The following is a 12,430-nucleotide window of genomic DNA, read 5'->3' as shown; positions in this document are numbered from 1 at the left end:
ACATTTACTAATGCTATTTGGAGTTGTTGCAAAGCAAAATCCCAAGCTGCCTGTGTCCAAATAGTTATAGTTAGTTTTTTTTAGGTAGTGACTTGCTCATAAATGTTGTTAAGTTGATTACAAGATATCTAGGCTCTCTAAGTCCACTGCATTGTTTGTGGAAAGCTTGATGGTAGTAATATTTCAGCGCTGGGAAAGCCAACGTCAAAAGCTGCAGTGCCAAGAAGTGAATTCCTTTCAAGGAGACCTCCTGGGAGCTCCTGACTTCATCCACTCCAGCAATTCAACGCCGTGGCACCAAAGCATGGCATTACATTTCCCTTAAGTACTCAGGTGTTTCTCTCCTTTCCCAACAAAATCACATAGTGCTCCCTTCTAAGCTAGTACTGGCTTACATGGAAAAATATTAACCTTCATACTTCTCGTGTGTGAAATTGAAGGGGAATTTGCAAAGAAATAGCTGGAAGAGGGAAAACTTGCTGGAAGTGGGAAAACAAGCAGGCTATTCTGCTTGGTTACTCATTCACAGATCTTTCAGGATGAAATTTTTTTAATACTGACCACATTGTGGATTGCCATTCTTTTTGGAATATCTTTTAACGTTATAATTAATTGCTGAGAAAGGCCTGAGTTAGATGGAACAGCTTGACAGCTGATACAGAAGCAATCAAGGTCTCAGGTCTGCTTCACCATCTTGCCTGTACCTTGCCCGCATACAGTATTTGTGCTGTGTGAAGTGTCTGAGATCACTTTCGCTGTTGGGTTTGCTTTAGAAGATGCCAAGAGCCAAGTGGATGAGTTTTGTTATTTCCTGGGTGTACAAGTATCTTGTGGCCATTCCAGTTTCAGAGACGTAGCTGTCAGCATGAGTGGAAGATTAATGATAGTGGTGTGGCAGTGATGCGAAAACTGTGGGTGAAGCAGGCTTTCTGGATGGAGATGATCTGTTCTGGTCACTACTCACTGCTGCTATCTTAAAAATCAATTCAACCTTTGTGGAAAATGTTTTGTAGTCCAGGCAGGGAGACATTCTTGTCCTAGTAATCACTGAGATAGACTTCCAAATACTCATGGTTCATGCATTATCCACACTAGTTACTTAAAAATAATGAAAGCTCACCTTCTTTTGAGGCTTTGATAGAGCTACATCCATCCATGGGTTGCCTTAGTCAAATAGAAATCCCAGAGTTTGATACCGTGACAGTGTGTGGAAGAGGGGAACAAGGAGAATCCAGCAAATATGGTTTCAGTCTAAGTGATGGGAGACCTGTGGTTTGATTTATTTGCTTTTTTTGCAGATTGCCTGGGACAGATTTCCTAGTGCTGGTTTCAAAGTATCGACTTCAGACAACCCCAGGTAGTACGGCTTAGGATAAGTCAGAGAACTGGTGCTAGGCATCTGAGCTTCCCGCACAGTCAGGAAAGAAGGGGTGCCTTCAAAGGCTGCATTAGTGTTCCTGTGCTCAGAGTTAGGGGCTGCCTGGGGCTAGCTGGGACATCCTAAGCACAAGGATTTGTGAATGCTTCTTTCTTCTTAGAGTTGAGGTGTTGGATTTAAGTCTGTCCACTGGGGCATCTCTGTCCACTCAGGATCTACCCTCCCTTGAAAGTAAGCCCTGAGAAGAGGGGAGTGAGAAAAGATGACCAAAAGCATCCTCCATCTTTTGTACTGAAACAAGAACGTGGGGAGCAAAGAGCGTGTGATTTGTGGCCAGGAAGAGTGCAGCCATGGGGAAGCTTCATTTTGTTGCCTGGCAATTAAAGAAAACCTGCCTTCCCATCCTGTTTCTTTATCCAATTATTGTAGAATGTAAAATGAATGAACTCTCATGGGAGGAGAGACCACAATCAGGTCTTTCCTCTTTCAGCTAGCTGTCCTACCTGCTGGGGAAGAGTGTGAAAGTTGTGGATTTGCCTTCCCTCAGGCTAAGAGAGGAATTGAATTTGGGATCTCCCTTGTTTTGCATGACTGCTTTACAGTGTGGGCTAGTTGCAAAAGGTGTGTGCTACCACTGTTTCCACTTGTTCTTCCTCCCGTGGTTTATAGTGATCCCAGTGTTGTCTTAATGGGTTAGATGTGCTGCGAGCACAGCTGCCTGCTCAGGGGCAGCCTAAAGCCTGTTTGTGTCTGTAGCCTGGGTTTGATTAAAGCACAGCTTCGCTGAGAAATGACAGGACACATCTATGTAGGCATGGGTGTCGCAGCTTGGGCACCCAAGCGCTCGGCAGGTGAGCTGCATATTAAAAGGTGCAATGGTGTCATTCATTTTCCCCAACATTGGACACTTCTAAGATTCAGCTGGACGGCGTGCTGGGCCATCTTGTCTAGACCATGCTTTTGCCAAGAAAGGTTGGACCAGCTGATCCTTGAGGTCCCTTCCAACCTGGTATTCTATGATTCTATGATTACAATGTTTAAGGAGAGAAATTTTGTATGAAGTCTAAGCTGGTAGGTTTAGGTTCTTTGACAGCGGCTGGAGAAATGTCATCCTCTCGCTTCTAGGATGCGATGCCTATCTATCTTGGGTGACGGATGACTTCTTCGAACTAGCCACAACTTTGACACAGTTACATTAGGCAGGGTGGACGTCTTACCATTGACTGGAACAAAGATGTCACTGGAGATGAAGGATATGAATTCTCGGAGTCAATTGCCTCTCGATAGAGCCTCCTAATGAACATCTCCAAGCATTTCCTGGCAGTCATTCCTAGTACACACTGGTGGTTTTGGTTGTGACGTGTGACATCATTAACGTAAGGTTTTGCTCTGCTTTTATTCCAGGTTGTCAGAGCTGCAGAAGAAGCTGCTTCCACCCTGGCGAGTTCCATCCACCCTGAGCAATGCATCAAGGTGCTTTGCCCCATCATTCAGACTGCAGATTATCCAATTAACTTAGCTGCCATCAAAATGCAGACGAAAGTCATCGAGAGGATTTCCAAGGAATCGTTGCATCAGCTCCTTCCCGATATCATTCCTGGGTTGTTACAGGTACAGAATCCCATGTCACAAATGCTCCTGAGCACAAACCACCATTAAGTAATTTGTGAGGTCTGTGACCTAAGAGAGAACGATGGACCCCCTGGGGCCAGATTTTGGTAAATTGAAGTTTTAATCCCTCTAAGTTTTTATATGTGAGCTTTTGATGTTTTTAATGTTAAGGAAAAGAAAACTCAGATTCCGCGTGTATGTTCCACAATTACATGCCTTGCTCTGATTCCTAAATAAGCTGGTAGCAGCCATGTAATAAATTTGAGAGCAGGAACTAGCCACATCTTATGCTGACTCAGTACATCCCAAGCAATACATCTTGCACTCTCCTTTAATTCCACTGAACAGTTCTATGCTTTGATTGTACTTTGCACTTGAATTTGAATCCCAGCAGGCAGGCTAGTCCTTTCCTCTTTTCTCTCTGAAATCAGGACCGAACTACTTGCTGACTTCATTCAGCCTCTTTCATAACCCTCGCAGGCAGGGTGGGGAGCTCTGCTTTTGCCAGTGCTAAGGCTCTGTCTTACATTGTGAGTTTAGCTTTCAGCGCTGGCTGTAGCAGTGTTGTCTTCTGTTCCCCTGCACAAGCAGCTGGCAGTGCCAACGGCTGGGATGAGGCTGCAAGCAAGAAGGAAATAAGGGGAGGTAGCAGCGAGGGCGGAGAGAGAATGTGTGTGTGTTTACTGGGGAGGGATTGCAACAGGAACAAATCAGTCAATGTGAAAGGGGAGACGTGTTTGGGTGGGTAAGACTTCAGTGGAGAACTGGGATAAAGAAGTTTGCATTGTGAGCATAAAAAGTTGGAAGGATAAGAGCAGAGTCAGAAATTCCCTTTGTGCATCCTAGCATTTGTCCCAGCTTTGTAGTGTCAGGTCTTGCAATTCTTTTCTTAAATCTCAACTTCTGGAAATCAGGCAATTCTGTATTGATCTAAACTTCTGTTGTAAAAAGTTTTTAGCCATAATTGTTGGAGACAACAGTCTGAACAGTGGAGCTTCAACGCACCAGAAAAGTTTGGGAGCAGCGTGCCTTTAAAAATGCAGTTATAGTTGTTTTATTAAATTGCTTCCATGTCTTAAAACGGATTTGGTTTAAGGAGCCTAGTTTGCCATTTTTCATCTTGGAGCTGCCAGTGATCATAGTGATCAAAGGAATCTACTCCTCATGTTTTGGGAAGTATTTTGGGATCCTTCTGGCTGAAGGACTGTGTGAGGAGGGAATCACCTGTGTGATTACAAGGGTATCGGCAGAGCGGTAAAGAGGCAAGGAGCGTTGGACAGCAGCAGCATGAGCACAAGTGTGTAGCTTAGCAGCCTGGATCGGGATCCCCATGAGCAGATGGGAATCTCCCTGCGAGAACAGGGCTTGGCTGGGGAAAGTCGTGGTGCTTGCCCTGGTCCTGATGTGGAGCCCTGGCTCCCTCGGAGCCAGGAGGATAGAGCTGGGCCACGAGGCACTCTCCCATCGCTGTGTCTCAATACCCTCAGGCTGAAGAGAGCTTTGAGCCCATGTCATCTCCTGAGCGAACGGTCTAACTGTTGGGCTGTGTTATTAAACGCTGGGAGAAGAAGCAGCCGCTGCCTTGCAAGGAAGTTGGCAGATGGAGAGGTGGAGTGACGGTCCCGCTGGTACATAAGGGACAGGCTCTACCAGCCCAGCGCCCACTTGGACACAGTCCTCTCAGGCCTCAACACCGCATGGATCTGCCTGCCTCCACGGGAGCAATTTGGGATGCACACATGAGCAAAATGCCAAGCCCATAGGGAAACTTGAGCTCAAGCGGAGTCACCTGGTGAGTTCAGGAGCCTTTGGATTGGGACCCACAGGGAGAGCCCTGCATCCTAGCAGTTCTCCTAGCAGTGGGTTGTGTCTCCATGGGCGTTCCTCAGCCTTTTTTCCACCTCAGTCCTCAATAGCTTGATGTTTCTCTGGACTCACCTAGGTCCCCTGCTTTTCTAGTTCAGTGCTCTTTGGGATTGCAAACTGTCATTTCAGACTGTATTTTGGCCCTGCAGCTAGAACGTCAGTCCTGCTAGCAGGCAGCCTGGCAGCCCCAGCCGTGCCGCATCCCTCCTCCTGGCTTTCCCGGCAGAGGTCACCCTGCATCCGAAGGAGCCCGCGTCCCACAGACTGAAGTGATGATGTCTGTGTTTCTCATGGGATGGCTGCTTAGTGATGAATCACTGTCTGAGTACAGGACTGATGTTACCAGCTGCTGAGTGACCTGGTGGCTAGTTCGAGCTCTCCTGAAGCTGCCAGAGATCCACCACACCTACAGGGGTCTTTAAACATGTTTTTTTCTGTGGTATTTCCTACCTGATAAGTAATCAAAAAGCTTCAGGTTACAGAGGCAGTTCATGTAATGGACTAGTACATGTGTTATACACAGTATTTAAGGCCAGTGCTTTTAAAGAGTTGGAAAACATCCATGATGACTCTGATTTTTGCAGTTTCTAATGCCTGGATAGAGCTATTCTGTCCAAATAGATATTTGGGTAGAATATCTGTTCACAAAATAGGATTCTGGCTTTTGTGTCCTGAGTGATATAACCGTTAGGCCATTTTGCTGCAAAATTCATCTCCGTTTATAACTTCGCTCTCAGGAGCAGAATTGGTTTCCTTTGAGTTAGATTTGGGTCAGGAAGGACTTCTCTGAAGGCAAGCTGGGAGCATGAGGGCTCCCCTCTAAGAAGTCCTGACCAACCAGGATAGCACATAGTTATCTGAACTGGACAGAGGAATGTGTATATTTGATAGAGTCCTAAGCTCATGTTGGGAAACTATGTGTTGTTACTTAATGCTATAAATAACAGGATATTAATAACTTGTAACATGATAGTAATAACTAATAATACAAGGAATAAATAACATGTACTGGGTGATTGTATTCTCTTGCTCTTTGAGTATTCAGGTTGCAAACAGTTATGTTAAGCAGGGCCTTTGTGTTTATCTGTTAGGTCAGCCACATTTGCAAAATGTTCATCAGCTCTTTAGTATATTGCTCTGGAAGGATGTTGGTGAGTGCTGTTTGACTTCTGACCTTTTTTTTTCTTGTTTCCTAGGGTTATGATAATACAGAGAGCAGTGTCCGTAAAGCTAGCGTGTTTTGCCTAGTGGCAATTTATTCAGTAATTGGAGAAGAACTGAAACCTCATCTCGCACAACTCACAGGAAGCAAGGTACAAGAGTAATGTGTCTCTGGTGTTTTGATAATAGCCAGCTGAATGGCTTGCACTAACTAGCAGCAAGACCAGTGGCTTCACGGTAGCTCTGGGTCAAGTTCCCTGTACTCTGTTAAATCCTGTCTCACCCTGCCAAACACCACTAGAACAGCACAGCACTTGTGAGCAGTGTGAGCATTTGAAATCCCACTTATCAAGTTTTGATGGGGTTCGGGGATCGGTTTCATGATGCGTTTGATGCTGTGTAACTGCAAGCTGCCACCGAGTGGGTCCTTCTCACTGCAGCCATGTTTACCTTGCCCCTTCGGCGTTGCATCCAGGGGTGACCGTGCAGTGAGCTGGATCAGCTGAAAACCAGATCTGCAGTACAAACTAATTAGTTTTCAGTCCGCTCTGTGGCTGCACAGGTAATCTAGTGCAAAGTGTGTTGGGAATGCATGGCTGGGATGGGTGGGAGAGCAGGTCCTCTCAGCAGCAGGGTGTGATTAGGGCTGGTAGAAATGCAGGTAAAGCTTCACTCTTAATAGCATGGCAGATGGGTCCCTTTCCTCCTGGGACACCAGCAAGCTCAAGTGACACTTCAAAGGATTTTGTGCCATGGAGTCAGATTAACAGCAAAACTCAAATTGTGACCTGATGCTGCAAGGGAAATCAAGTCCTTAATTCAGCTCTGTCCTTCAGCCAAGAGCTGGCATTTTGTGTTGAGGCGGGTGGCGTTTGCTTGCTTTTCAGAGCTGCTTAGGAAGCCATCACAAGATTTCTTCTCCTGTTTGAAGTTATCGTACCTGAGATTTCTCTGCAATTTTAAGATGAATTCTGCATTTTTGTTTCTGAAATAGATCTCTGCATGTGAATAGCTACTTAGTTCAGAAGGCTTCGTTCTGCTATTTTGAAGCAATAGTTTCTTTTGTGGGTAGGAAGTGTGGTGCAGGCCAAAACAACCTGAGGCTGATGGCACTTGGATTTTATTTCTGAATTGAGTTACTTTGTCCTTAAACAAATTACTTGTGCCTCCAAATTGCTCTGGAAAGAGACAGCTATGGGTGCTGAGGTTTACCTCATTATATTTGGGCAGTTAGGAAATCCCCCTATAAAATGTTGTAGAGGCTTTATTATCCCAGTATCCTAGGTGCCACAGGCTTACTCCACCACACAACTAACTATAAACATGTGAGTAATTCTTCTGGGTTTACGCAGACTGCCTGCATGTTTAAAGTTAAACGTGTGCATGAGTCATTGCAGGATCTGGAGCTAAGGTGGTAAGGCAGAAACAGAAAACAAACCCGTGCGAAGGAAGCATATAGTCACAACAGCTGCAGTTTCACTGGATGTACCAAGTTAGTGAAGATATTTAAATGTCATTGAAAATGAACATTTTATAAAGCATGGAGAGATTGTTCAGGAGGTTTCCTAGGAGAGACCATGGCTATTGGATCGCCGGTGTGCCTGCAGCCCCACTGACCTCTGTGGGAATCCTGCTTGCTCAGAGCAGGCTGCAGGATTGAGGTCTGTGAACTGATGGCTGCTGAAGTGAAATGCAAGAGGTTTTTGTAAATCCCATTAAATCTGTAACGTCAGTGAGACTAGGCATACTCTCCTGCCTCTGTCTGTTCTGAAATACGCTCAGCTTTGCTTCTGCTTTTCCTCCAGAGAGCTCAGTGTCAGCTCACTCAAAACCAAGTTCACCGCAGAATGCGAGTTTTAAGATTTGCAGTTGACTTTTGTCCGCCTGTTTTTCCTGGCATCTTCTCCTGATGTATGTGTGTTTCTTTCAGATGAAGCTACTAAACTTGTACATAAAGAGGGCCCAGACCACCAACAGCAACAGCAGTTCCTCTTCAGATGTTTCAACGCACAGTTAATGGAGATATGTGGACATATGTGTAGACTTAGAAGCAATCAACGGTGCCTCTCAGAGACCTTTCTGCTACTCTTCACTGGCGCGCTCCATCAGCTCAAGGAGGCCATGCAGATATTTATTGCAATCAGTATTTTAGTCCCTTAAAAGCTTTTATGTAGAATTTTACTGGTATTGAATGTAAAGGAAGCAAGGTCTGTGTTGCAGTCTTCATTAAAAGTGAACAACAGAAAGCCATACTTAAACATATTTGTATAGCCTGCTGAAATCTCGGAAATATGTTTAGGTTAGTGTTCCAGAACAGTCCAAGAACGTGGACACGCATAAAGGTCAAACAAATCTTGTTGGCTTAGTTCATACCCAGTTTTGGTTTCTATGTGCTAGTTACCCGCTCTCTCCCCGTGGCCGCAGCCATTCTGGCTAGGTTCTCCTCTTCTTACAAGTCTTGTGGTCCTGTTTTGTACTCCCTGTTGCAGCTTGCCTAACATGCAGGGCTCTCCGTGGGGAGATCTTTGCAGATGTGGCTGTGATTCCAGCCTCAGATGCTTTAATACTGAGAGATATCAAGTGAGTAATGAAAAAGTAGGTTCTTTTTAAACATCTGAGATTTTGTACATAGTTCTTCTGACAGACCTCCGATGGGCTGATTTCTCTGTAACTGCTCTCCAGCCAGCTGTGCTGTGCAGAACAGCTGGGCTCTTGCTCCTTTCATTGACTGTGTAAATATTTCCCCCCTCCCAATCCATTCGGCTCTTTCATATACTCAAAAGACTCTCCAGATTACTTGTTATTCCCCAAAGGGAACCTGAGACCCAGTTCTGGGAGTGATGCCTGCGATGGGACACCAGAATGAGGTGGGTGGGTGTTGGGTTAGGCTCTGAGTGCATCTGTGGGTGAGCAGTGGGAGCTGGCAGGGCTGTATCTCAGTGCTGCCTTGTGAGGCTAGCTGCATTTTTCTTGAAGTCTGTAGCGTCGAAGGGCTGATCTGCTGCTCTGACCTGACCCACTGGTGTTGGGTGGTGAATGGCTTTGTCCCCACAACTCCTTCGTGCTTTGGGCAAAATGTTCATCCCAGAGAACAGAAAGGGCATCTGAAACTGAACAAAAAGACCCCATGGAAGCACCTGCTGGGCCAGCTGGGACAGTGCTGGTGGCCTGCCGCAGCTCCCCTCCTGTGCCTGAAGAGCCTGCAGCGCTGTTAGCTGCCTTTAGAAACCTCCTTCGTCCTGGCCAGCCCCACGCACAGCCCTGCTGGGTGCTCTGCAGTTTGGAGGGGTGCAGAGGGCCCTCGCTGTGCACTGCTGTCAGCAGGGTGCTGCGGGTGAGGGTGCAGCAGGGCAAATCCAATGACACAGACCAAGTCAGAGCCAAACCAGCAGTGGTCAAATACCCCACAGCACCACCCTTGCCCAAAGGGAGACACTCCTGTTTGCAGAGGGTGAGCTCCCCCTGCCTCTGCCTGTAACGAGGGGAAGCAGGAGGATGCTAGTGCTGTGTTTGGCCCTGGGCTGGTTCCTGGCTGACGGGCATGCCCACCCCAAACCTGCAATGGATCAGAACTGGGTTTTTGCCCCCAGTACCAGCAATGCAAGAGGATGGTGGACCTGCAGCTCACGGCTGCAGCTGTGGTGATGGATGTGTGCTCCCTGGCTGCTCTCAGTGCCTTGGTCTCTCTCCAGCCTCTTCCGTTTCCCCTTTGGAGAGCTGAAGGGACACCTTGGTAGCCTACTGAGAACATGAGAGTTTCCAGTACTGCAGCAGGGGAGCACAGTGGGGAGGGTAAAGCCCCGTAGCCCTCCCTTTCCATCAGGGCATCCCTCTGTGTCTCAGCCCCAGCCCTGAGGAGCTGTGCTGGGAGCTCCCCTCCCAATGCCCAGCTCAGGAGGGGTTGGGGCTGGTGAGGACTGTGCAGGATTGGGCTGCAAAGCTTGTCGGTCGCTTTCCCTCCTGATGTGAGAGCGAAGGAAGTCACCTGCTCCTGAGTTTGTCAGGACGTGCCAGGCTTCTGCTGGCTGCAGGACTAGTTCCCTCATCTTTCCCAATGAGTAATCCCATGGCAGGAGAAACCATGCTATCCTGGTGGGTGGGATTCCCCTAGGGTCTTTCCGCAGGCTCAGAAAAGCCATCCTCACTAGAAGGAGGATTGGCTGCTCCATGGACCATTCCTTTTCAACATCTTTCAGTATGCTTGTTAGAATTTTTTTTTTTTAATTTTTTGAATTATTCAAATTATTTTAGCTTAAAAAAATTTATTTTCCCTTTTGAGGAAATATTCAGCCGACCTGTTGGCAGCAGTTAGCTGTCTTGTTTGAGTTTTTAGTAGTGGGTTTGGTTTTTTGTTGGTTTTTTCCTTTTTTTTAATTTGTACTCTAACCGCTTAGTATTTATGCCTCTCTTTCTGCCCATCTCAGTTCAGTATCTTCTGTTCCAGTTGTGGGGTTCAGAAGGTCAGCATAGCTGACCAGATGACGCTTAGTCCCTCCCAGCTGTGATGGAGCTTGGTCCATCACCGTTTGCTGTTTGTTTGTTGATTTTTTTTTTTTTTTTTTTGTATGGCACACTGTAGCAAATCTCCAGGAATTGAATTCCTTCTCAAATGATTTTATATATTTTATAAAATCCTGTTAGTATGCACTGAGAGTGAACGCACTGTAACGTCCCTGAACTGACCCTAGCGCGCGCGCTGACACTACGGTAGGAGTTAACAGCTCGTCCTTCAACAGACGCCTGCAACCTGCTGCGACTCCAGCAGCGAGCCTGTGTTTTCCGATACTATTGGCACACTTGGGGCTGCAAGTGGTAGAACCAGGCCTTACTTTCTGAATCAGATTCTGTTCTGTTTGTCAACAGATGCTCATTAACGTGCTACTTAATTTCGTTACGTGAGTCAGTCGAGGACTGTTCATCCTTTGAGTACTCTAGAAGTATGTTATACCTGCATACAGTAGAGAGCATTCTGCTTAGGTATTTATAAATCATTGCGTATAATGTACATAGTAAGGTTGTTTAGTATGTTGAACATGACCTGATTTTTTTTTTTTTTTTGTGTTTCCTTTGAAGTACTCAAAGGGCTAGCTCTGAATGTCACCTCTCTGATCTCCGGTGTTCTGACTTCAACAAGCTGTACAATCATTTTGTTTTCTATTCAGCAAGCATAAAGGTCTCTCTGGCTACAAATCACAGCGTCCACGCATGCTTGCAGAGAAAGATCTGCATGCTGGCAGTGCCTCACCGCACCGGTGAAGCTTGTGTTCACGTTCTCCTGGCAGTAGCCACCTACTGCAACTGCCTTTTACTTTTTTTTCTTGCTGCCCATTATGCAGGGCTTCAATTTTTCATACCTTTAAAAAAAAAAAAAAAAGGAAAAAAAAAAAAAAGGAAAAAAGTGTATTTGATTTGCCCACCATGCTTTAAAAGTCTGAATGGGAGAAAACTCTCAGCAGACAGCGGCTCCTGGCTGCAAGGTTGCCGAAATCTCAGATGTGGATGTTTTTTCTGCCATTGGCTGCACCCGTGCTCCGTGGCCATGGGCAAATACCGGATCCATCCGCCCCACAGGTCTACGTACTGTAGTTCTCATGTAGTGCAGAAATATCGAGGCATGTGGCTTTCTTAAGGTACACTATGTGTGCTTGCCTGGATTACAATACAATACGAGACTGTCTTTTTTATTGCTTATTACTAGCTTACCAATAACCTGTATAAGTAACGTAACTCGCATCTTTGTCATCAAAACCTTTTCTCCCCACCCCTTTATTTATCAAGCATAATATTACATATTAAGGGACAGAAAAATAGACCTTCGTAGAATACAGCAGGACGTTGCTAACAATGTTTTAAACGGGAAGTAAAAACTGCTCTGAAAAATGCCAGCCATGAGAAATGACTTTGTTGGCACCGTGTTCATGCGCATGTATTTTTTTCTATTTTTTCCGCTTTTGTCATGTTACATCCATATCTGTATTTATATCTTATTTGTTTCACTTTTGAGTGTATCATGGCAATTGTACAGATGTTTTTTGTTAACATTTATGTGATAGAATTTGCTAAAAAAAAAAAAATTAAAATAAAACCTTTTGAGTTTGCCCTAGAATAAGTGGAAGTTGGATTTCTTTTTGGGGGAGAAATATTAAAGTAGATTCATTATCCAGCACAGCTCCTCGCTCTAGCAGCCTTTGCTTGTAAAGGATTTGCTCTTATTCCTGCCCTGGCTGCTGTGTTTTCATGTCTTAATTAGAGGGTGCATGGTGGTCTGGCTGTTTCCTACAGGCACCAGTCTGAGTGGCAGTGGGGCCAGCGGGCAGCTGATCTTTTGGGGTGCTGGTCTTTGCTGTCAGCTTTTAAAAGCTTTAGGGAAATCATGGGTTTAGGATGTTCTTGTGACATTACGAACTAGAGAGC

At 45.8% G+C, this 12,430-nt stretch overlaps 1 protein-coding gene across 11 annotated transcripts in view; it reads left to right on the top strand.

The window, feature by feature from the left end:
* The window catches only part of CLASP1 (cytoplasmic linker associated protein 1), a 184,605-nt gene extending 172,495 nt beyond the window's left edge, over nucleotides 1–12,110 (top strand). For all 11 annotated transcript variants that reach the window (XM_087733992.1, XM_087733990.1, XM_087733991.1 and 8 more), the window contains 3 exons: nucleotides 2,783–2,989; nucleotides 6,052–6,168; nucleotides 7,947–12,110. In XM_087733992.1, coding sequence (XP_087590118.1) covers nucleotides 2,783–2,989; nucleotides 6,052–6,168; nucleotides 7,947–8,033 — 411 coding nt within the window. In that variant the 3' untranslated portion in view covers nucleotides 8,034–12,110. The remainder of the gene's footprint in view (nucleotides 1–2,782; nucleotides 2,990–6,051; nucleotides 6,169–7,946) is intronic.
* The last annotated feature ends 320 nt before the right edge of the window (nucleotides 12,111–12,430 follow it).

Source organism: Nipponia nippon, unplaced genomic scaffold, assembly GCF_047370975.1.
Source record: "Nipponia nippon isolate SJK-2023a ecotype South Korea unplaced genomic scaffold, ASM4737097v1 scaffold_5, whole genome shotgun sequence".
Lineage (NCBI taxonomy): Eukaryota > Metazoa > Chordata > Aves > Pelecaniformes > Threskiornithidae > Nipponia > Nipponia nippon.
Note: the sequence above shows the minus strand (reverse complement) of the source record. Positions and strands in the feature narration are given on the sequence as shown.